Below are 26,651 nucleotides of genomic sequence, written 5' to 3' on the forward strand. Positions count from 1 at the left end.
AGTTGCCAAAATATTGGAAAAACATATATGACATGGTAACACATGTGCTTCCTTTCTAAAGCATGAAATAACAAGCACAAGATGCAAGTTTAACATGATTTTTAAATAGTGATGCACATATACAACATTTAGAGGTATTTTCAACAACTATAGTATGATAAAATGTCTGTAATTTCTGTTGGAGACAAAGTCACAAGTTTATAGCACTGTAGTTTGATGCCTCCATTCATAACTGAAGGAAATACTGAATTTTGGTTCAAGTTTAATGAAACTGAAGATGCATTTTTTTCCCTCCAAGTTTATAAATGTCTTGAATTTGGGTGGACACAGTGGCTCACGCCTGTAATCCCAGCACTTTGGGAGGCCGCGGCAGGTGGATCACGAGGTCAGGAGATCAAGAACATCCTGGCTAACGCGGTGAAACCCTATCTCTACTAAAAATACAAAAAATTAGCCGGGCGTGGTGGTGGGCGCTTGTAGTCCCAGCTGCTTGGGAGGCTGAGGCAGGAGAATGGCCTGAACCCGGGAGGCAGGGTTTGCAGTGAGCCAAGATCGCACCACTACACTCCACCCTAGGCAACAGAGCAAGACTCCGTCTCAAAAGAAAAAAAAAAAAAAAAAAAAATTAATGTCTTGAATTCTAGGTCACACTCTGTCACCCAGGCTGGAGTGTAGTGTCACAATCTCGGCTCGGTGCAGCCACCACCTCCCGGGTTCAAGTGATCTTCCCACCTCAGGCTCCCCAGTAGCTGGGACTACAGGTGCACACCACCATGCCCAGCTAGTTTTTGTGTTTTGTTTTTGTTTTTATGGTGGAGGTGGGATTTCACTATGTTAGCAAGACTGGTCTCAAACCCCTGACCTCAGTTAATCTGCCTGCCTTGGCCTCCCAAAGTGCTGGAATAACAGACATGAGCCACTGCGCCCGGCCCTATTCATGGATTCCTGAGGTCGTATGTCGCAAACTCCTGAGAATCTTCTTTATTCATGTCCTAGAAATTGTAAGTCTGTAGAGACAGGGCAATTGCTCAGATTATTCTTCCTATACAGAATGTAACATTAGGTCTGGGTATGGTGTCATGCCAGTAATCCTAACACTTTGGGATTCAAGGTATCCACGCTGCCGAGGCAGGTGGATCACTTGAGCCCAGTAGTTGGAAACCAGCCTGGTCAACATGGCAAAACCCCACCTCTACAAAAAATACAAAAATTAACCAGACATGGTGGCATGTGCCTGTAGTCTCAACTACTCAGAAGGATGAGGCATGGGGATTGTTTGAGCTAGAGAGGTGGAGGCCACAGTGAGCCACGATCGTGCCACTGCACTCCAGTCTGGGCAACGGGGTGAGACCCTGCCTTAAAAAAAAGAAAAAGAAAGAAAAAGAAAAAGAATTTAACATTAACCTTTAGAAAATATTTGGATAAATTTGCTTTATATTTGATGTCATTCCCAAGCATTTCTTAGTGAAGCATATACTCTGAGTTGTCTTCCAAAGAGTAGGGGTGGGTTCTGTGGACACAAACCACACTGGTATTTTCTTGACCATCATACGGTCAGCTGTGGGTGAAGCAGCATTGGAGGCTTCATTACTCCTCCTTTATGTAGAGCTACCTGGCCAGGTGCTGGGGACCCTTCCAGAGGCACTGACATTATCCCCTGCTTATCCAGTTGGCCAAGGTTAATCTGACATCTGAAGCTCTCTGAAAGGAAAGGAAAAACAGTTTCCAGGAGAATTGTGAGTTGCTCTTAGAATTCACCATTGGTCTCTCATGGAGCACAGTTTTAAGGGAGAATAAGTTCAAATTAACCTCTTTACACACAAAAACATCAGGGAATTTCTTAAGATTTGAGAAAAGTGAGATTTAAAACCAGGAATTTTTTTGTTATTATTTCTTATAACATACTAGAGGAACTAATTTAGCTTGTCCCATTACATAGTGATAAACCAGCATCTGATAGCAGCAGCCTGTGTGATAAAATGATTATGGCAGCAATGAGAAAGAATCTAATAAGGAAATTGATCTGTAGATTCCAATTCTGTAAGAGCCAACATCGATCAACATAAATGTAAATAATGAGATCATATTGAGAACTACCTGATTCCTTCAGATGATTCTGGAGTCTAGTGACAGATTCAAGAAGTAAATGTGAAAAGGAATTTAAAACTCCCACAGTCACTCCATGGACCAACAGCAGACTACATGGTACTTTGGTGCCATGTGGCATAGTCTATCTTGGTCCTGGGTAAAACGAGTAAGAAAGAAGTTGTTTAAGTATTTTCATATTGTAAGATATGTGTTGCCAGTACCACGCGGTGACAGTATAATAACAGTTGTAATTATACTTAGTAATTATAGACATTTGCAGTTCAAGGAAGGAAACAGGAGAAATGTAATGCTCTTCTTTATTTGTATCTTTGAGAGGTCATGTCTAGATAGTGCTGTGGCAAAGGAAACTGTCAGTTCCTGGAGATTGATCAGGAAGGATTATATGGAGTATAATTCTTAAGTCTTCATTTGCCATTTTATACACCTTCATTGATTGTCTGCCCAGGCGTTTTACTAAGAGCTGGTCCATAGCTCTGTGTCATATGAGGGACCATGGGTAGTAACAGGACAAGTGTCATCCAAGTTAGCTTCAAGATCAGGAAAACTGAGGAGTGTTCAGGCAAGTGAGGCAGGGCAGAAGTGTCAGGTGGGTGAGCAGAGAGGGAAGAATATGAAGACACTAGCTCTGCTCACCATCACAGGAGGCCATCTTGTAAGGGAGCCAGTGTTCCACCTCAGCAGGGAAGTCCTCCCATACTTCCTTTCAAGGAAGCAGTGCCTTTCAGGGCACGGGCAGCCCTCCTGCGGAGACAGGAAAGGAAATCCATTGAAACAAGCAGAGGCTTCCAGCAAGCTGCTTCCAACATTCTAACTGTAAAGCAACTGTGACTCTGCATTGGCAAAATGAACCTCCTGGAGTCTTTACCTATCCCCTCTTCCCCTTGCTACTTGTGTTTGTTCTACCTCAGCTGAACACTCTGCTGTTGACTTTGCACTTTCTTTAGCTTCCTGCCAAAAGGGTGATTCTTCAGTGGAGGTGAATCTCTGAGCCCCACAAATTGTGCCCCAGGCCCTAAAAACAGCTAACAGTCTTCAAGCATTTAATTAAACCCTCACCACAACCTTATGAATCCAAGAGCTCTATCTCTTGAATTTGAAATCACCAGTAAGCCCCTGAGAGCTAGTATTGGTATTATGGTCCCTAAAGGAAATGAAGACTCAAAAGATGAAGTGGCTTGCCCTAGTCACACAAAGCCAGGATTTAAACCCAAGATTATGATGACACCCGTGGTCACCTGCTTTCCTGCTTCCCTGGTTATGGATATAGCCATGGAGAGGGAAGCTCATTCGTGAGGCTGAACTCAGGATTTCTCCTGCATGTTGAAAAGCTAGTTGTATAGTTATTATCCTCTTTGTTTTAAATATGTTGGCTATAATGGAGAATTTTGGTCTATTGGATTCCAGTCAATTGAGGTATTTTGATAAGGCAGTTAACATTAGCCACAGTGTGTGGACCTGGGCTTTGCTCCAGTGTAGAGCTTGATGATGCACTGGGCTTGGTGACGTCTTCTGTGACTCAACCATTGGCTTCTTGAATAACTAATTCACATGTTACACAATGACTAAATTTTTGTGCATTCAAGTTTAAGGGCATCTGATTTCCTTAGTTTTCTACCAATAGGAAAGGGTTTATGAAATAAATTTACCATCCCACATGAAATAGCTAAACACAACAGTATAGATTTATATGTAATAAATGTTTTTAAACCCCTGGAATTATTAACATGGGGCATTTAAGGAGAAATATTTGTAGTCTCCAACCCACAGTCTAAGAAAAAAAATTGTTGTCTTTAAAATCGGCTGAATACTAACAAGTGTTCAAAGCAAACCCTTAATTTTACCATAATAATTACTCTTGGGAATCTGAACTTCCCCATAGTTTCTCAAATGAGTCTAAGAGCAGCTTCTTCTCTCTGTAATGCTCATTTCTTTGTAATAGTTATTTATAGATCCATAACCAATTTCTCTGAAAAATAAGAACTCATTTTTGGTATTCTCTGAGGTTGCAAATACCACACATGGTATATAATATGAAAGGAAAGCTCAGAGAAAGATAACTTTGCATCTTGAGAAAAGTTTCCATCAAAGTCGTTTATGAAAATTAATAAATCTTTAGGGATTTAAGAAGGCAGAATAATTTTAGGATTATGGTAACTACGGACTGTCTCAGAAGAAAATAGAGAGATTATGTTATTTATATTTATGCATCGAATATCTGCTTAATACTTCACAATTTCCACCTTAGGAGATGAGGAATTTCTCTTCGCCTTCTTTCTGGGTGCCTGCTTCACAGATTCACATTGTTTACCGAACTCCAGACATGCTTGATTGGAACAGAGTGTTGCCTGTCTGTAGAGTCTGAAGCAAAAACATTGGAAACATTGTTTTATGTCTTGGGGAAGATATGCGTTTTTAGTGAAATTTCTGATGCAGTTGTAACTTCCTAATCTGTTATACAAATGTTTGCGATGTCATAGCCATGCACTTTTCTCTGAGATGTTACAATCCCATCTTTAGTCAACTAAGAGGATTTGCTGGGGAAATCGATGAGTAGTTTTGAGTTGAAAGTCTAAGATCACTTCTATCTCAGATTCTGTTTTCAGAAGCTTCCCCAAATATGCCTGAAAAAGAAACCTGCAAAATTGAAGTTTAAGTATAGGATATATTTAACAAACTAATAGAAAAATAAAAATAAATCCACTTGACTTGATGAATCCTGCGTATTACCTGGAAACTGCCATTTGCCGAGAAATGATTTAGCTTAGTGAAATGTATTTTGCAGCTAATCCTTTAATGTCTGTTTTACATATTACCCTTCCCACTGTTAATATTGAACAATGTTGTAAGCTAGTAATTTTATGCCCTATATTTCAAATTGCTATTAGGAAGCCACATAAATAACAATTTTCAACTGCTCATTTATAATACCATGAGGCATTTCTTACCATGGGATAAAGTAACAGTGGATTTCAAAAACTACTTTGGGGATAAAGCTACAGGGAAACCATGATGCGGATCTGTAGCAACAAAGCCTATAAGGCAAACTGAAGTAATAAGTTGGAAACCCTGATAATGCACAACTTAGTATTAACTATCAAGGGAAGTGAGACAATGGGCTTTCATGGAACATTCAGCCAGAGATTGCATTTATGTAATGCATCTTCACAAATGTTTTAAAATGAATGGGACTCCAGCAACATGTCCTATTAAAACCAGGACGTTGAGCTGTAAAATACAGATGAGTGCACATCACGCAAGTCGTTTTCATCAACACTCTGATCTCTTTATTCTCCCAGCCCCCATGCAGTGGAATACTGTGAGAGTCAATATTGCAGGCTGTGAAGGTCCCAGTGATTATGTAGTCTCTCAAACTCTGAATTTCATTTGTTCTACTCTTTCCTTTAATAATGTAAGTAAGTACCCATCTTATAAATAATTCTACATATTTTTTTTTTTTTTTTTTTTTTTTTTTTGGTTTTCCAAAACACTGACATGGCATTTTCCCTTCTTTGGAGGTTATCTTCCAGAGTGGAGTGATAATCGTTTGATATTAACGTCTCCTCATTGTAGTTACAAGAGCAGGGCCCACGTATGGTTTCTTGCTGACCATCTGGATAACATATGGAACCCTTTGGTGTCATAGGAGGAGTCACTGCCTGTCTTCAGGATTACCAATTATGGATCTCTGGAGTGATAGTGGCTCTTTTCTAGCAGGCAGCATAATTGAGGTCCCTGGACTGACCCCCTGCTTCCCCAGCCACCCCTTTTGGGAAGAAGCATACCAAGAAGGCATCAAAGCTGTGTGAATGTCCACTGTGTCTACATTTCTTCCCAGAGACCCATCTGCAGTCTCTTCCTCTAGACCTTTCCTTTCTGTGCATAGATAAGAGTAATGGAGGCCCACAGCCAAGGCCAGCATTGGGAAAAGTATGGGGTAGACAAAAGAGTAGAGGAAACCATGTATTTTGGAGAAAGTGATGGAATCAGATCCTAATTCAGCTACTTACTTGCTCACTGTGTGACTTGACCCAAGTTCCTGATTGCTGAGACGTTATCTCTCACCATTCTCCTCTTGAACTTGCCTCTGTGGTCTTGCTAAACTTTTTGCAGAAAATGTCACATTCTCTCTCTTCTCTGGACCTTTTCATATGCTCTTCTCAGAAAGACCTTTCTTTCTTTTTTGACCCCTGCTTTGGCCTGAATGTTTGTATCTTCCCCCAAATTCATAGGTTGAAATCTTAACCCCCAAGGTGATGGCATTAGGAGGCAGGGACTTTGGGAAGCTATTAGATCACGAGCATGAGAGCTCTTATGAATGGGACAGTGCCCTTATAAAAGAGTCCTCAGAAAGCTGCCTTGTCCTTTTTACCACATGAGGATACAGTGAGAATGCACCATCTATGAACCAGAAAATAGGCCCTCCCCAGACACTGGATCTGCTGGCACCTTGATCTTGGACTTCACAGCCTCCAAAACTGCAAGAAATACATTTCTATTGTTTATGAGCCACCCATTTTGTGGTATTTTGTTTTACCAATTGAAAAGACTAAGACAGCCCCCTCTCCTGAGTCATCATTTCTCCGTAACATCTCTTAGCTGTGCTAAGACTTAGCTACAGCTTCCCTAGGAGAACCCCCGGAACCCCTCAGCAGAGGGTTCCCACAGCATACTATGTTGCAGGTGCCTGCTCAGCCTGTCCCATGAGCACCTTGATGCAGGGAGTGTGCTTGTTCGTCATTGTACCCCAACATTCAAACATGGTAAGACAATATAGTGGCAGAGAATGAGGTTCCATAGGGGCAGCCCTTAAGTTCATGTCCAGGTTCAAATCCTTGGCTTGATAGTTACTTAGCCCCTCTTGTCCCTCAGTATTCTCATTTGAAAAATGGAGTTGATAAGAGTTTCTACCTCACAAAGTGACCATAAGGATAAAATAAGGAAAAATAAAGCATATCACCTTTATCACGGCGGACGGGAGGCAGGACTAGATTGCAGCTCCAGACAGAGCAGCATGCGGAGGCTCGCATTATGAATTTTAGCTCCAGATCGACTGCAAGAACAAACTAGCAATCCCGAGAGGACTCACAGACCCTGCAAAGGAAGCCACTGCTCCTGCAGGACCCAGGAGATGCCCCGAATACTGTGAGTGTCCCAACTGCGGAAGTGGGAAAGCGAGACCCTCCTCTCCCAAACACACACCCCCACTGGAGAAGCTGAAGGTCTGTTTGTGGGAGAAGTTTCTGACTTTACCTGGAGCTGAGTCAGTTTAGAGAGCTGAGTGAAATACAGGGGTCGAAGAAGCAGCAGAAAGGCCCTGGGAGCTTGCTGTGTCCCCTAACAGCACATTTCTGCATGGCACCACAGGGATCCATCAGGAGGGTGGCCAGAGGAGCAGGGGGTAAAACTCCATAGGAAGAAGGAAATCTCTAGCTGAACTTTGTAACAATTTGAACAGGGCCAGACGCCTCCTGGCCAGAACTCAGAGGAGGGTGCAGATCTGGTGTGCAGGGGAAGAACCAAGCCTTTTTTCTTTCTCAGCTGGAAGGTGGGTAGCCTGGGGCAAGTTTTCAAGCCTGTCTCACCTTCTGCCTGGAAACAGACTCAGGGCTGTTGAAGGGGCGGGGGCAGGGTGAGAGGGAGCATGGCCGGAGTGAGACCGGCCCTTTGGTTTGCGTGGGAGCTGGGTGAGTCCTGTAACTGCCAGCTTTCCCCCACTTCCCTGACAACCTTCATGACTCAGCAGAGGCAGCCATAATCCTCCTAGGCACACAACTCCAGTGACCTGGGATTCTCGCCCCCATCCCCTACAGCAGGGGCAGTAAGATACACCCAAGGAGAGTCTGAGCTCACATGTGCCTAGCCCCATCCCCACCTGATGGTCCTTCCCTATCCACCCTGGTAGCAGAAGACAGAGGGTACATAATCTTGGGAGTTATAGAGCCCTGCCCACTGCTGGTCCCTTTCCACACTAATATGGCTGATGCTTTCTGGAAAGTGCCACCTCCTAGGAGGAGGTCAACCAACATAAAAATCGAACATTAAACCACCAAAGCTAAGGACCCTCATGGAGTCCACTGCACTCCCCTGCTGCCTCCACCAGAATAGGTATCCATGGCTGAGAGACCCATAGACATTTCACTTACAGGACTCTGTGCAGACAACCCCCAGTACCCGCCTGGAGCCAGGTAGACTCACTGGGTGGCTAGACCTGGAAGAGAGACAATAATCACTGCAGTTCACTGCAGTTTGGCTTACAGGAAGCCACATCCATAGGAAAAGGAGAGTACTACATCAAGGGAATACCCATGGGACAAAAGAACCTGAACAACAGCCTTCAGCCCTAGACTTTCGCTCTGACAGAGCCTACCCAAATGAGAAGAAACCAGAAAACCAACCCTGCTAATATGACAAAACAAGGCTCTTTAACACCCTCCAAAAAAATCGCATTAGTATACCAGCAATGGATCCAAACCAAGAAGAAATCCCTGATTTACCTGAAAAAGAATTTAGGAGGTTAGTTATTAAGCTAATCAGGGAGGGACCAGAGAAGGCAAAGCCTAATGCAAGGAAATCCAAAAATGAACACAAGAAGCGAAGGGAGAAATATTCAAGGAAATAGATAGCTTGGAAAACAATCAAAAATTCAGGAAACTTTGGAAACACTTTTAGAAGTACAAAATGCTCTGGAAGTCTTAGCAATAGAATTGAAAAAGTGGAATTAAGAAATTCAGAGCTTGAGGACAAGGTCTTCAAATTAATTGAATCCAACAAAGACAATGAAAAAAAGAATAAGAAAATATGAACAAAGTTGCCAAGAAGTCTGGGATTATGTTAAACAACCAAACATAAGCATAATCAGTGTTCCTGAGGAAGAAGAGAATTCTAAGAGCTTGGAAACATATTTGGGGGAATAATCCAGGAAAACTTTCCCGGCCTCACTAGAGACCTAGACATCCAAATACAAGAAGCACAAAGAACGCCTGTGAAATTCATCACACAATGATCTTTGCCTAGGCACGTTGTCATCAGGCTATGCAAAGTTAAGATGAAGGAAAGAATCTTAAGAGCTCTGAGACAGAGGCACCAGGTAATCTATAAAGGGAAACCTATCAGATTAACAGCAGATTTCTCAGCAGAAACCCTACAAGCTAGAAGGGATTGGGGCCCTATCTTCAGCCTCTTCAAACAAAATTTTCAGCCAAGAATTTTGTATACAGTGAAACTAAGCATTATAGATGAAGGAAAGATATAGTATTTTTCAGACAAACAAATGCTGAGATAATTCACCATCACCAAGCCACCACTATAAGAGCTGCTAAAAAGAGCTCTAAATCTTGAAACAAATCCTGGAAACGCATCAAAACAGAACCTTTTTAAAGCATAAATCACACAGGATTTATAAAACAAAATACAAGTTAAAAAGCAAAAACAACAAACAAACAAACAAAAAAAAGTACACAGGCAACAACGAGCCCAATGAATGCAATGGTACCCCTCACATTTCAATACTAACATTGAATGTAAATGGCCTAAGTGCTCCACTTAAAAGATAAAGAACCACAGAATGGATAAGAACTCACCAACCAACCATCTGCTGCCTTCAGGAGACTCACCTAACCCATAAGAACTCACATAAACTTAAAGGGATGGAAAAGGACATTTCATCCAAATGGACACCAAAAGTGAGCAGGAGTAGCTATTATCAGATCAGGCAAAACAAACTTTAAAGCAACAGCAGTTAAAAGAGACAGAGACATTATATAATGGTAAAGACCTTGTCTGGCAGGAAAATATCACAATCCTAAACATACATGCACGTAACACTGGAGCTCCCAAATTCATAAAACAATTACTAATGGACCTAAGAAATGAGATAGACAACAACTCAATAATAGTGGGGGACTTCAATACTCCATAGTATTGAAGGATACTTCAATACTCCATAGTATTGAAGGATACTTCAATACTTCAATACATAGACAGGTCATCAAGACAGAAAGTCAACAAAGAAACAATGGATATAAACTATACCTTGGAATAAATGGACTTGACAGATTTATACAGAACATTTCATTCAACAACCACAGAATACATGTTCTATTCAATAGTGCGTGAAACTGTCTCCAAGATAGACCACATGATAGGCCATAAAACGAGTCTCAGTAAATTTAAGAAAATTGAAATTATATCAAGCATTCTCTCAGACCACAGTGGAATAAAACTGGAAATCAACTCCAAAAGGAACCTGCAAAACCATGCAAATACACAGAAATGGTACAGCCTGCTCCTGAGTGAGCATTGGGTCAAAAACGAAATCAAGATGGAAATAAAAAATTCTTTGAACGGAATGACAATAATGACAAAATCTATCAAAACCTTGGGGATACAGCAAAGGCAGTGCTAAGAGGAAATTTCATAGCCCTAAATGCCTACATCAGAAAGACTGAAAGAGCACAAACTGATACTCTAAGGTCACACCTCAAGGAACTAGAGAAACAAGAACAAATCAAACTCAAACTCAGCAGTAGAAAGGAAATAACCAAGGTCAGAGCAGAACTAAATGAAATTGAAACAAAAAAATACAAAAGATAAAAAGATAAATGAAACAAAAAACTGGTTCTTTGAAAAGATAAATAAAATTGATAGACCATTAGCAAGATTACCAAGGAAAGAAGAGAGAAAATCCAGATAACCTCACTAGGAAACGAAACAGGAGACATTACAACTGACACTACTGAAATACAAAAGATCAATGAAGGCTACTATGAACACCTTTATGCACATAAACTAGAAAACCTAAAAGAGATGGATAAATTCTTGGAAAAATACATCCCTCTTAGCTTAAACCAGAAAGAATTACCAGAAATACCCTGAACAGACCATTAACAAGCAGTGAGAATGAAGTGGTCATTTAAAAACTACCAACAACAAAAATAGTTCAGGACCAGGTGGATTCACAGCAGAATTCTAACTGAAATTCAAAGAATTGGTGCCGATCCTTTTGACACTATTCCACAAGAAACAGAAAGAAGGAACCTTTCCTAATTCATTATATGAAGCCAGCATCACCCTAATACCAAAACCAGGAAAGGATATAACCAAAAAAGAAAACTACTGACCAATATCCTTGATGAACATAGATATGCTAAATTTTTAACAAAATACTAGCTAACCGAATCCAACAACAGAACAAAAAACGATTCACCATGTTCAAGTGGGTTTCATACCAGGAACGCAGGGATGGTTTAACATACACAAGTCAATAAATGTGATACACCCCATAAACAGAATTAAAAACAAAAATCACATGATCATCTCAATAGATGCAGAAAAAGCATTCAGCAAAATCTAGCATCCCTTTATGATTAAAACTCTTAGCAAAATCAGCATATAAAGGACATACCTTTATGTAATAAAAGCCATCTATGATCATCCCACAGCCAACATAATACTGAATGGGGAAAAGTTGAAATCATTCCCTCTAAGAACCAGCACAAGACAAGGATGCCCACTCTCACTACTCTTCTTCAACATAGTGCTGGAAATCCTAGCCAGAGCAATCAGACAAGAGAAAGAAATAAAGGACATCCAAATTGGTAAAAAGGAAGTCAGACTGTCACTGTTTGCTGATGATATGATCATTTACCTTGAAAATCCTAAGGACTCCTCCAGAAAGCTCCTAGAACTGATAAAAGAATTCAGCAAAGTTTCCAGATACAAGATTAATGTACACAAATGAGTAGCTCTTTTATATACCAACAGCAACCAAGTGGAGAATCAGATCAAGAGCTCAACCCCTTTTACAATAGCTGCAAAAAAATTAAATACTTAGGAATATACCTAACCAAGGAGTCAAAAGGCCTCTACAAGGGAAACTACAAAATAAATCATGGATGACACAAACAAATAGAAACACATCCCATGCTCATGGATGAGTAGAATCAATATTGTGAAAATGACCATACTACCAAAAGCAATCTACAAATTCAGTGCAATCCCCATCAAAATACCACCATCACTCTTCACAGAATTAGAAAAAAACAATTCTAAAATTCATATGGAACCCAAAAAAGAGCCTGCATAGCCAAAGCAAGACTAAACAAAAAGAACAAATCTGGAGGCATCACACTACCCAGTTTCAAACTATACTGTAAGACCATAGTCACTAAAACAACATGGCACTGGTATAAAAATAGGCACATAGACCAAAGGAACAGATTAGAGAACCCGGAAATAAACCCAAATACTTACAGCCAAGTGATCTTAGACAAAGCAAACAAAAACATAAAGTGGGGAAAAGATACCCTTTTCAACAAATGGTGCTGGGATAATTGGCTAGCCGCATGTAGGAGAATAAAACTGGATCCTTATCTCTCACCTCATACAAAAATCAACTCAAGATGAATTAAGGACCTGAAACTATAAAAATTCTAGAAGATAACGTTGGAAAACCCCTTCTAGACATTGGCTTAGGCAAGGATTTCATGACCCAGAACCCAAAAGCAAATGCAATAACAACGAAGATAAATAGCTGGGACCTAATTAAACTAAAGAGCTTTTGCACAGCAAAAGGAACAGTCCGCAGAGTAAACAGACAACCCACAGACTGGGAGAAAATCTTTACAATCTATACATCTGACAGAGGACTAATATCCGGAATCTACAATGAACTCAAATAAATCAGTAAGAATAAAACAATCCCATCAAAAAGGGGTAAGGACATGAATAGAAAATTCTCAAAAGAAGATATACAAATGACCAACCAACATGTGAAAAAATGCTCAATATCACTAATGATCAGGGAAATGCAAATCAAAACCACAATGCAATACCACCTTACTCCTTCAAGAATGGCCATAATGAAAAAAACAGTAGATATCAGAGTGGATGTGGTGAAGAGGGAACACTTCTACACTGCTGATGGGAATGTGAACTAGTACAACCACTATGGAAAACAGTATGGAGATTCTTTAAAGAACTAAAAGTAGGACCAGGTACGGTGGCTCACACCTGTAATCCCAGCACTTTGGGAGGCCGAGGCGGGTGGATCACGAGATCAGGAGATTGAGACCATCCTGGCTAACACAGTGAAACCCCATCTCCACTAAAAATACAAAAAATTTAGCTGGGCATGGTGGCGGGTGCCTGTAGTCCCAGCTGCACGGGAGGCTGAGGCAGGAGAATGGCGTGAACCTGGGAGACGGAGCTTGCAGTGAGCCAAGATCACGCCACTGCACTCCGGCCTGGGAGACAGTGAGACTCCGTCGCAACAAAATAAAAAAAAAAAAAAAAAAAAAAGAACTAAAAGTAGAACTACTATTTGATCCAGCAGTGCCACTACTGGGTATCTACCCAGAGGAAAACAAATCATTATTCGAAAAAGATACTTGCACACACATTTATAGCAAAGTTCACAACTGGAAAATCATGGAACCAACCCAAATGCCCATTAGTCAATGAATGGAGAAAGAAACTGTGGTATATATACAAAATGGAATACTACATAGCCATGAAAAGGAAGGAATTAACAGCATCTGCAGTGACCTGGATGAGATTGGAGACTGTTATTATAAGTGAAATAACTCACGAATGGAAAACCAAACACCCTGTGTTCTCACTGATATGTGGGAGCTAAGCTATGAGGATGCAAAACATAAGAATGATAGAATAGAGTTTGAAGACTTGGCAGGAAGAGTGGGAAGGGAGCAAGGGGTAAAAGATGACAAATATGGTGCAGTGTATACTGCGTGGGTGACGAGTGCACCAAATTCTCAGAAATCACCACTAAAGAACTTACTCATGTAACCAAATACCACCTGTACCTCAATATGGAAAATTAAAAATAAAACAAAATATTGAATTAAATTTTTAAAAAATAGTAATAATGTAAACACTTAGCACAAGACCTAGCCTGCAAGTGAGCACTCCATAAATGTTCAATGTTTTTTTGCATAGTTTTATTTTTTCAGTTAAGTCCAAATTTACATATGGAATTACGCTTCAATGGAAAGAATGTAGAGATCTAAAAAGCAAATGAAATTGACGATACCAATCAAATACCGATAGTAATAACAATGGAATAATAATAAGGAAAGCGTGATTTTGAGTAAATGAATGAATGATGTTTAAGTCTAGCAAACAAAGATATCACATCGTATTTAGAGGTAATGAGTTTTTAATTCTATGCAGTTCATTTTACTGTCTGATTAATTGTTATTGTTATTTTAATAAGTTGTCTATAGCAAACCATCATTAACCAGATTTAACTGGGTAGAATTAAGAGCATGAACTCTGCAGTAAGACTGTCCAGGGTTCAGATACTATTTATGTGACATTAGGCAAGATTTTTTTAGCTCTGTATGTCAGTTTTTTCACCTGTAAGACAGGTATGGTAGTTCTTACTGTAGATTGTAATGAGGATTTAAAAGGATAACATATGTGAAACACATATTTAGTGCTAAAAAGAGTTCAATAACTGTTCACAGCTATTATTGTTGCTGTTATTATTATTATTTCCTTCCCAATTATCTGCCTCTAAAGCAGAACCTGGGAAGGAAAATCACCAAGGCAACATAATTCACTTGATGGGAGTTGCTCAAATTGTGGGCTTAACATTTAGACAGAAATAAGCTACTTCCATAGGATTTGCCTTGTAAAAGATAGCAATGATGGTATCACGTCCCTCCCTTCGTAGAAAAAGCAAGCAGAATGTGATAGGAAGAGCTTGGACTTAGAAGGAAGCAGGTCTGGGACAGAATCCTGGCTCTCCTGCTTCCTGAAATATATGTAGCATTGTGACTTCAGATGCCTTTCTTCGCTTCTGTCATCTTGGGTTCTTCATCTCTAAAAACTAAGATGACAGCTTCTTCCACACAGTAGTATGAAGATTCATGAGATTAGAATAAGGGAAGGACTTCACAGAGTGTCTCTTCCCCCCACAGAGGAAGGAGTAATTCATTTCTTCCTAATAAGTGATACATTGAACTCTAGTGACCATAAGTGGAGCTTCCGATAGGTCTGGTCTTGATAGATCAAGTTTTGGGGTTTTTTTCCCCCCACTAATTAATCCTTTCAGTTTGGTGAAATCAGAGGGAAAAAATGTGTTCCCCTACATGTAAAAGGCAAAATCTTCAGAAAGTCAGAACTTTTCAAAAATAAAGCTTGATTAAAAATGTAAAACGCAGTGTAGATAATTTTACAAAACAGCGGGGGCAATTGGAAAGCACTTATTAAAGTACCTGTTAAAGTAATTAGTGATGAAAATGGAAATTTCAGGGCACTTCTGTGTCTCTTAGATCCCAGAATAGGCTCAGGCTGTGCTGAATCACTTCCTCCCTTAGATCATATTCACAGAAGAAGACAAAAGGGAAGCTTCAGAGACTCAGGCTTGGCAAGCAAATGCGAGTCACTCTTCGGCTGTCCTCCTGCCAACAGGTCTGACTGGCCTGCCATGGGACCCTTAACCTTCTGTCCTTTTTCTCAACATTCTGTCACTTTGCTGTTAGGTCTGAAATATTTCTGATTTTTTTTTTTTTTTTTTTTTTTTTGTAAAGACTTCAAACCAAGAGATTTGGGAGCTCTGCAGGAAGAGCTAAGTTCCTATTGCACAGAATATTCTCTTACATATCCTTAACTGTGTGGTGAATACACTGGCCTCCACCACCTCTAGCTGCATGGCACCCTGACTCTACTGTGATCTTGTTTGCATGTTCTGCCTTAAGAATTCTTGTATTTTTTTCTCCTTTGTGTGCTTGGTCTGCTCAGGGATATTGTCAGTTCTGTTAATGAGCTTCCTTTGAGTCTCTCATAGCTCATAGTCATGACTCTGCACATAGTAGATGCTTCAAAAAGCATAAAGCATAAATTAGTGTTGGGCTAATTAGAGTGGAGGCTCTTGAGGGCAAGGTCTGCTGTTTCATCCTCATCCATCCTCCCATTGGTGCTCACCCTGTGGGCCTCGGGGCACTGTTAATGGAATTGCAACAGATAAGGATTGGTATGAGATGCTCTGGTCATCAGTCTAAGCTGCAGAAACCATGAATAAACTTTCTAATCACCAAACCAAATGCTGCTCCTTTAGGTAGCCACTGGATAATCAGGCTGTCATGGAAGTGGGGACCCTTGAAGAAGGTTTTGAATATAGCTGTGGAATAATTGTTTCAAAAATATTTTATAACCTTGGGTCTTGGAGAAGTAGAAAAGAGATAGAGCCATATCATTTGCCAAGGCACCATCCAGAGCAAAACAGAATGCACTCAGGGCAGCTAAACGTTGATATGCAAGGCAAGTCCAAAAGTTGTCAGGGAAAATAATAATTCCAACAAGGACTGTTGCAGATGGCTAAAAAAAATTAGCTGTAAAACTTTCAGATACTGAAGTGAGATCAAATTATGATGGACTTTTTTTAAAGGGTCTCTAGAAGAACATTCGGAAGGCACATTGTCACGTCAGCAGGAAGGCTGAATGCAGATATTATGTTTTATCTTTGTAGCCCAAAATGGAAATAATGGCATAATTAATTAAACATCAGCTTTTATCCAAAAAGATTTTGTCCTGGTCTCAAATTTTTGTGAATCTAAGAAATGACCATATAATACTCAGTTATATAATATGCAGTTATGTAATATTCAGTTTTATAATAAATTCTTAATGGAATAGAATGAAACTTGTGAAATGTGAACCTAGGGATCTGCCACAATCTCTCTTGATGGGATTCTGGAGGGACTGATGAAAAATCACACTTCTGAGTGTGGCAAAAATGTAAGTCTAGTATGTGAATAAGGCAGAACTTTGGGGTTTTTATGGAAGATCATTTGGCTTCCACAGAAAAATTATTTTCATCAGGCTCCAAGCTGTTTTAGAAAATTTCCTGGAACTTCCTTTTGGAGATCCTTATGCATACCTGTGAAATTGCCTTATTACCCAACAGAAGGAACAAAGCTTATTTACCTGAGTATGTCTGTTCAGGGTCATATTTAAAATGGTTCTCTTAAACATGCACCAAATCCTCTAGAAAGCTGAACTTAACAGGAAATCAGAGGAAGTTAGCAATATCAAAAGATGCTCAGGAGATTTCATAAGAACTCACTCCAGGTTTGCTTCCCTTGTGTTGGGCTTAAAGGGCATCAAACCCTGGGCCCAGAGCCCACCTAGGACAGAGTTGAGGGAGCAGAAATGGGGCTCTAGGAAGCTTTCTAGAAGCTGTGAGGTGAGAACAGCTCTCCAAAGTGGAGACGATTTGAAAACAAAACTAAAGCTGAAAAAGCAGTAAGTTCTTTATCCGAGAAATCAACCCAATATCTGGGCCACTAGATTTGAGGGAGGGTGATCCCTAAACATGGCCAGGTCCAAATAAGCAGCCAGCCAAGTTGACAAGGCGCAGCAGAACCCAGAGAGACAGTGGGTTAGAGCAGGCGAGGACTCACTGAGACGGGGAGAGGCCAGGGCAGCTGTTGGCGTCCCTTCTCTCGGGTCAGGTGCTGAACAGTTAAAACTTCTCTTTTGTGCAGATATTTGGCTTTTAATAGTTGGAGGGGCTGGGTTTGGTGGTTCATGCCTGTAATCCCAGCACTTTGGGAGTCCGAGGCAGGTGGATCACCTGAGGTCAGGAGTTCGAGACCAGCCTGGCCAACATGGTGAAACCCTGTCTTTACTAAATAGCCAGGTGTGGTGGTGCATGCCTGTAATCCCAGCCACTCGGGAGGCTGAGGCAGGAGAATCACTTGAACCCAGGAGACAAGAGGTTGCAGTGAGCCAAGATCACGCCATTGCACTCCAGCCTGGGTGACAGAGTGAGACTCTGTCTCAAAAGGAAAAAAAAAAAAAAAGAGAGAGAGGAGACTAATTATATGCATGATTATGGTGGTAGATGAATTCTCTCACCAAATCTGAATGAAGAGAAGAGAACCATGGTGAAATGATCCCTTTTGTACTTTCCTCTCTACTTCTAAAGCTGAGTTAATAACTTCTAAAATCCTGACATGAAAAATTTCATACATTCCTTTTCAACCTTCAGGAAGTACATCAGTAAATGCAAAAGCTGCTCACCAATCTATTTTACTTGATTTGTCCAGCATGGTTTCTTGTGTTGCCCAAATTTCTTAGATGAGCTATTTTTTTAACCTCAACTTGCATCAATATATAAGGACTCAGTGTCTTCCTGGCCTTAGCAATCACTGCCTTAAAATTAAGACATCACCATGGTGCTGAGTAAAAATCTAGAGGCAGAAATCTATCAAGTGCAACAAGCTTTCACTGAGCATCTGAGGAACTGAGGAAAATGAAATGGAAAACTCTGGCCCTCCAGCCCAGCTCTGAAAGGCTCAAATGCACCTCAGTCTCCAGTCTCTGCTGCCATCATTAACTAGAGAGCTGCAGAATCAGTCACTACCACCCTGAAGGGTCCACTCCACCTTCATCCTGCCAGATAAAGGACAGCCAGTCCTTGGCACAGTCTGTTGAGGGGGATATGTCTCTGCCTTGAATTACAGATACAGAACTGCACAGAGAACATAAAACTGACTGACTGAAGGCAAGTGAACCCACCAAATATTACCCACCCAACGTGTAGTTCAGGCACTGACTGCCCTGGCATTGTCAGGTCCCCAAAGCTTAGCTTGGTATTTTACACCTGTATGAGGCATGCGTTCTGTTATAAAATGTGACACATCTTAGCTCTTCACATGATCTCCTAACCCCTGCCCTTGCATATAGTGACAGAAAGCAAGTCTCTTTCCTATGAAGCTAGAATCTTCAGTGGGGGTGTCACCTTGGGCTGTTGATGTAGGCACTACATATCCATGTGTAAATACCTGTATATTGGTACATGTGTGTGCACATATGTACACATATGAACTATATACATAGAAACATGCATATTTCTTGAGTGGCTACCCTGTAGGCTGCAGAGAGAGATGTGTCAGCCAGGTCAATGTCAGCAATAACAACAAACTCCAAATGAATCATGGCCCAAATTCAGTATAAGTTGATATCTTCCTCGTGTCAGGTCCAAAAAGACTGTTTCTTTTCCCAGGGTAGCTTTCTTCCAGTTGAGAATTTAAGAAGCCAGACTCCTTATACCTGGTTGGCTTCATCTTCAACAAGTGGCTTCCAAGGTTGCTGTGCTGAGTTGGCTGCATCAAGCCAGTGGGAGGATAAAGAGCATGGAAGACTATTTGAGGGAGGTATTCCTGGGCCCGGCAAGAAAGGACAGATGTCACTTTTGCTCAGGCTCCATGACCTAGAGCTAAACATGTCATGTAGGCACACCTGACTGTAAAGGAGGCTGGGAAATGCAGGCCAGCCATGCACCCAGAAAGAAGAGGGCCAAGGTTTCTGAGGTTTTGTGACACCCAGCTCGTCCCTGCCACTGGGATAATGTAGAAATTAAGGGATTGGCCTGCATTTTCCTGGAGCTGATCGTCCTGTTAGGAAGATAGAACCTACACAGAGAACAACTCAGTAAGAGTGCACTTTGGATAAAGGACCGAAATGAGAGGCGGTCCAGTCCCTCAAGGCAGGGAATCCACTGTGGTTTAGAGAGGATAGATGACTTTACAGGGAGGGTTTCAGTGTCGTCCTGAATACTGGACAGGATCTAGGGGCAGGAGGAGGAGAGTGTGCCATGGAAAACTGGACCAAAGATCAACTCAGATGGGGGAGGGGCACATTCCAGAGACTGAAGCCAGTCTAACAGGGAGGGTTAGACCATCACCGTCAAAGGAAGCATCTGAGTAAAAAGATCCCTCGCTTACCTCTGGTTTGAAAATGTGTTCCATTAGGAGTCTCTGTCTCTGAAACCCAGTTGCATCTCAGTTACTGACACAGTGTGACAGATGATGCAAGGCCTACTTCAAACCTATACTGAGTAGTCCTCTACTTTTCATGTATGAAAAGTATGTCTAACTCCAGAATTCATTGGGAGTTGCAGATTAAAGATAGGAAGTTTAAAGTATTTCAGATGAGATTTTATTCAGATGAACACTAACAGTAAATATGAACTATACATGGGTATGTGATGGAAAATTTGCCCTCTAAGATGGGGAGCTCCTCTTAAGAGGTCATGGCCTTCTTATGTCAGTTACGCTCTTTTTGACAGTGACTTAAATTTCTCATGTATACATTCTACCTATTTTTCACTGAAGCACAGGTAATATATTATCAGTATAAAAAGTGATGCTATACACACACACGCCTGTGTATTATATATATGATGAAAATATAAGTCTATTATAAAAATTCTTGTCATAAGAAATGTAGTCTCTATGGGGTTGTGTGCTTTCATAGTTATTTAAGGGAAGTTGTGTGAAGTTGTGTGATATTTACCTATCATTTCCTTGCCTATAGCCTTAACAAAAAAGTAGATTTTATTATGCTTGAGATGATAGGTAATCCAATGACCCTGATTGGATCATTATACATTGTATACCTGAATTAAAACATCACATGCACCCCCATAAATATAAACAACTATTATATACCTGTAATAATTAAAAATTTTTAGACATAAAATAATAATTAAAAATATAAATTGTTTTTTAAAAATGTAAACAGATTTTTTCTAAGTCAATTTTTATTTGCCTTATATGTATGAAAACTATAACAATGAATGATTCATTTGTGCCTTATTATCTGAGAGATTACCTACCATCAGCTGTCAGGTATAACAATAAACTAACCTGTGTGAATTTCAGCATATTATCCTATTTGTTTTCCCTTCTTACTATGACAGTGCCTCTCTCTACCTGTGGTGGTGGGTTAAATAGCCACTTCTATCTTTCTTTTTTCTGAAAATACACACTTATTGATGCCTATAATTCTGTCATTGGATGTTGTGACTTTGTTAGGAATTTTATTTAACTTCACTTTTTATTTTAGATTCAGGGGGCACATGTGCAGGTTTGTTCCATGGATATATAGCATGATGCTGGGTTTTGGATGCAGGTCCCTTCACTCAGGTAGTGAGCATAGTACCCACTAAGTAGTTTTTCAACCCATTCCCCCCTTTCTTTTTCCCCATCTATTAGTCTGCAGGGTCTGTTTTTCCCATGTTTATGTCCATGTGTGCTCAGTGTCTAGCTTCCACTTGTAAGTGAGAACATGCAGTATTTGGTTTTCTGTTTCTGAATTAATTCACATGGGATTATGGCTTCCTCTAGCTGGATTCGTGTTGCTGCAGAGGACATGATTTCATTCTTCTTTATGGCTGTATTCTGTGGTATATATGTACCATATTTCTTTATCCAATGCACTACTTATTGGCACCTAGGTTGATTCCATGTCTTTGCTACTGTAAATAACATGGCAATGAACATGTATGTGCTTATATCTTTTTGGTAGAATGATTGATTTTCCCTTGGGTACGTACCTAGTAATGGACTGATGAATCAAATGGTAGCTCTGGTTTAAGTTTTTCCATCTTTCTTTAGCAGATGAGGGATCTGAGACTAAGAGGTTCAGTTACATTCCTGAGATCCTGTAGAACGTGTACCTTCAATAGGGCTAGAACTCAGGTCTCCTGGCCCTTGCCCCAGGACCTCTCCTTTCTCCCATGCAGACCTTCCCTATTTCAGTGAAGGGAAGGGACCCATTTGGATAAAAGCCACTGAAACAGCCTTGAGGAGGGTGGGTTTTTAGATGCATATATGCATGCAGTAGGTGAAAGCGTGACATCATGTATCTGAGAAGTAATAATGAAGTGCATTCATGAACTGAATAAGTCAGATAGCTAATCCATTGAGGCCTCTTCTCTCAAATCACATGATATACCACTCAAAATCATTTCTTTTGTTGAATGTCATTTCCCATAACTTCTGGTCCTGTTTGCATATTGATAAATGTACTCTTAGGTCTCACAACATTGTAATTCTTTTGGCACTCTCTCCATCTTTAAAACTTATATATGGGTGAGTCAAATATAAAGACATCTTTTTGTTTATAGACTACAACAAGCACTAATGGGCTGCTTACTAAGTATGATGTATTTTGTCAGGTCCCAGAGATTACAAGATGAGATAAATTCTGTCTTTGCCCCCAGGGAAGTCAGATTCTAGAGCTTGAAGATTATAGTATTAGGATTATAAAAACTGTCCAGAAACAATGTCATGGTTTTGGTTACCTACGGAGGTCTTAGCTCTGCTGGAGAAATTTGGATTTTCAAAACAACAGGCAATCAGTTTAGAAATTATTTTCTTTTTTTGTGAAAGGACTTCCACAGACACACAAATGGAAGGTCCAGTGAGAAGGAGAACTGGCCAACCCACAACAGCAAAAAAATACCTTTACCCTTGCAGGAGAATAGAATGCAGCCCTGTCACAGTGCCGTCCTTCAGGAGGAGCTGCATACATGTTTGTTGAATAATCAACTAACCAAGTACTCAGGGCTCTCACAGAAGTTCAGCCTAAAGAGAGTCGAATGGGGAACAGAGAGAATGTGGCTCATTTTAGTGGAGTTTGCAGTCCCTGCTGACTACATGGTAGATATGCTGGGACAGAGTGACCTGTGGGACAGCCCTGCCCACTAAGATGATTCTAACATTGCTTAGTGGCAAAGAAGCAAAGGCATTTCTTAGATCAGCATCAGTGTGCAGCAGGGCCTCTCCAGGGAGAAAAAGGAGTAGCAAAAACTTTTCAGAAGTGAGAGAGGCACGCTTAGCTGCATTATTTACTTACTCAATTAGATTTTTTTAGCATCTAGAGCCACAAAAATTGTAACCAAGACAAGCCAGGCTATAAGTGCCATTTTCAAAATGTCATCAGCCTAGCAGAAACATTAGGCATAAATCACGAGTTTTATTGTATTTGCAATTAAACAGATCAAATTTAATGTCCACAGAAAAGCCTTAGTAATTAGTATCAAGATTAATACAGTGAAATGTCTCTGGCTTAGCAGGCCTCCCAAACAAAACTGAAATAAAGAATTCAGTATATAATTGAATAGCACGTGAATATTAATGTACAAAATCCTCAGAGTCCCCAGGTCCCCGATGCAATTATTTTCTATTCACATTAATTGTTCCTAACAGATGACATTAATGACTTTGAGTTAAAATGTGTCCAAGGGAAGATTTCACAAGATCAGTGCTGTTTAGAAATAAGGTCACTTTTATAATTATCTGCTCAGATTTTAACCACTGCTCAACCTAATAAGGTGAACTTGGTGATTGGTTTTCTTAATGTGAATCTCAAATGTTAATTTTCATACTACCCAATAAATATATCAGAGTGTTCATAGTTTTCCTACTGCTTATTTTTTAACTACTACTTATATTTTTCTACTACGTATCTTCCAAGGCAGACTGACAGACTGTAAAAGCATGACTATTGTTTACAAAATGTAATTTGCATACACACATACATATACGTGTACGGAACACTGATAAACTAGAATAAACTTTTAAAAATTAGGACATGTATTATCTAATTTGGAAATGCCAACTCTTTTAAGATTTAACTGTCCAAGGCAGGATTTTGAAACAAGTAATTAAATTATCGCTATTTAATGTTTCTGCTTGGTTTTACCTAGAAACTTCACTCACGCCTCTTGGATCTTTCATCCGGAGATTTGCTTTCAGAGGTGGAAAGAAGCCGAAGTCTGACGCAGTCACGAACTGATGCTGAGCTGCACGTGAGTTTCCCAGTTGCCTTCAGAACACTTGTTTCGGTTGTTATTTTCCTTCCATCAAATATGATGTCACAAGCGAACCATAAAGCACATCCTTGAAGCATTATCAGGCAGATAAAAATACCTTCCTTTCTTGTGTTCTCTGAAATTCAATATCATGTCCCCCAGCTGATATAGTAAACAGAAAGTGTCATTCCCCACAAAAATATCATAAATCTTGGTTTTGTCCCCAAGACACCTTTTTTGGATATTGATTACATCTCAGAGTCTCTGAGAAATGGTCAAGGAGCTTTTTATTAAAACCCACATCCCATTTTATTCATCCTACTTTTATGATATATTATGTATGAACTTTTAAAAATTCATGGGCTCTGCATTTTTTTTCTCTAGCTGGGGTTAGCTTTGTGCTTATTTGGCAAAACTTTAACCAGCATGGCTTTTTAACTCTCATTGACATAAAAGGAGTAACTTGAAAAAACACAATTGCTAAATAAATATATAATGAAAAATGTAAGGCTTAAAACAATGACATGAACATTTGTGGATAACTGTTTTTTTATTTTACTGAATAATTCTATCAGTGTAGATAGACCATTAAATGAAAATATTCTCAAGTTAGATTTGAATTGAATTTCAGTGGAATGTTGTCACTTTAAATGTTTATAAAGACCTAATGGCATCCAATCTATAATATAGCCTTAAGGTCAGGAGTTTTTTTTTTTGTTTTTTTTTTTTTGAGAGGGAGTGTCACTCTGTTGCCTTGGCTGGAGTGCAATGGCGCGATCTCAGCTCACTGCAGTCTCCGCCTCCTGGGTTCAAACGCTTCTTCTGCCTCAGCCTCGTGAGTAGCTGGGATTACAGGTGCCCACCACCACGCCCAGCTAATTTTTGTATTTTTAGTAGAAACGGGGTTTCGCCATGTTGGTCAGGCTGGTCTTGAACTCCTGACCTTGTGATCTGCCTGCCTCGGCCTCCCAAAGTGTTGGGATTACAGGCGTGAGCCATTGCACCCGGCCAGCTTCATTCTTTATCTTTATTTTTTAACTAAAATTGTAGATTTTCTACTGCATTTCTCACAGTAAGAATGTTTAAAGTATATGAATCATTCAGGGTAGTAATCTAAAATAAACAATGAGGAAAATACACTTTGGATAGTGCAGAAGACAGGTTGTATTTTTGCCTGTTAAATCAACATAATTAAGATAATGTTGCAAGAGAAGCTAATACACATTTTTTATGAAGAATTTTAAGAAGAATCACTATTATCGATGACAACTCGCTGGGATTCATGGGCTTCTGTGTATCTCTGGGAGCTCTGCTCATTGCCAGAGAGCTCACTTGGCATCATGGCATGATGGCTTGGACTTGGGCAGGGCATCAGAATGGTGTATTGACAGGGCAACTTGGGCAAGGTATTAAAACCTCAATGCCTCAGCCTTCCCTTTTAGAAAATGAGGATAATGATATTTCTATTTCAGAGAGTTGTGGTGAGGATTAAATGAGATAACACAGGAAATGTGTGTACACAGTGCCTGCTAACAATATTGGAACAATCATAAGATCTCTGTCCCTTTGGCCCTCTTCTGTTCTCTTAATTTGTGGTACCATGCCACACCCACAGCAAACCACAGCAAAGGTAGAAATGATCACTGAGAAAGGGCTCTACGAATATGTCTCTCCAGAAGCCAGAAGCTCACATCAGTGATCTCTGGTAACAAAGTCCATCCACTTTTGGCTGTTGCCTAATGTAGTTACTACTTAGGCACCAGGCATCAAGAAATGATAGGATATCAGGAAGTGTAAAACAGGGTCCCGTAGGGAGACCATGAACTAACTGATGGCTTAGTTGAAGAGCCAAGACACATGTGTGTGTTTGTGTATGTGTGTGTATATATATTGTTGTTGTTGTTGAGATGAAATCTCAGTCTGTTGCCCAGGCTGGAGTATGGTGGTGTGATCTCAGCTCACTGCAACCTCCACCTCCCTGGTTCGAGCAATTCCCCTGCCTCAGCCTCCCAGGTAGCTGGGATTACAGGTGCATGCTACCACGCCTGGCTAATTTTTTTGTATTTTTTAATAGAGATGGGGTTTCACCATGTTGGCCAGACTGGTCTCGAACTCCTGACCTCAGGCAATCCACCCACCTCAGCCTCCCAAAGTGCTGGGATTACAGGTGTGAGCCACCGCACCCAGCCTCTGTCTCTCTCTCTATATATATATGTGTATATATATGTATGTATGTATGTATGTATGTGTATATATGCATATATATTTCATGTTTTATATATTTATGTATTATATAATACATATAAAAATATAATATATATATATTACATATTATAAATATATATTTATATATAAATGTTTTTATATGTGTGTATGTGTATATATGTATGTATATGTATGAATACATATATATATAAACATTTTTAATAATAGCAGCAAAACCCATGTAAAAGTCCCTAAGCATTAGCATTTGTCAGGGGCTGTTCAGTCGTCACAATGATCCCATATGGTAGCTACTCTCATTATCTCCATTTACAAAGAAAGAAACTGAGTCACAAAGGGGTTCAGTAATTTTCCCAAGCTCAAAGAGCTAGCAAGTGAAAGCTAGAATTTAAACCTCATAAATGGCCTTGGAGTTCCAGTGCTCAACCACAGAGCAGTTATTCACTGGAGTAGATAATCCTATGTGACAATCACATGCTGATGAAGGAAACTGGAGGAAAAAAAGAGCTCACTTTGCAGCCAGGATGTCAGGGATTCTGCATCCCTTATTAAATTCAAACATTGATTTTCCAAAGTGTAAGAAAGTGGGAGAATTTTCTAGTAGAAAGGAGTGGCCGCCTTCTTCTCTTCTTTGCAAGGAATTACCCTGTAACCACCACTACACATACACGTACACAGACACTCTCGCTAA

At 40.1% G+C, this 26,651-nt stretch overlaps 1 protein-coding gene across 1 annotated transcript in view; it reads left to right on the forward strand.

Annotated features, from left to right (window-relative positions):
* Window positions 1–26,651, forward strand: part of NCKAP5 (NCK associated protein 5) — a 944,753-nt gene that overhangs the window by 795,531 nt on the left and 122,571 nt on the right. Inside the window, exon 11 of the mRNA XM_030917014.1 lies at window positions 23,633–23,734. Within this exon, the coding sequence (XP_030772874.1) occupies window positions 23,633–23,734 (102 nt within the window). The remainder of the gene's footprint in view (window positions 1–23,632; window positions 23,735–26,651) is intronic.

The sequence above is a fragment of the Rhinopithecus roxellana genome, chromosome 14 (assembly GCF_007565055.1).
Source record: "Rhinopithecus roxellana isolate Shanxi Qingling chromosome 14, ASM756505v1, whole genome shotgun sequence".
Taxonomy (NCBI): domain Eukaryota; kingdom Metazoa; phylum Chordata; class Mammalia; order Primates; family Cercopithecidae; genus Rhinopithecus; species Rhinopithecus roxellana.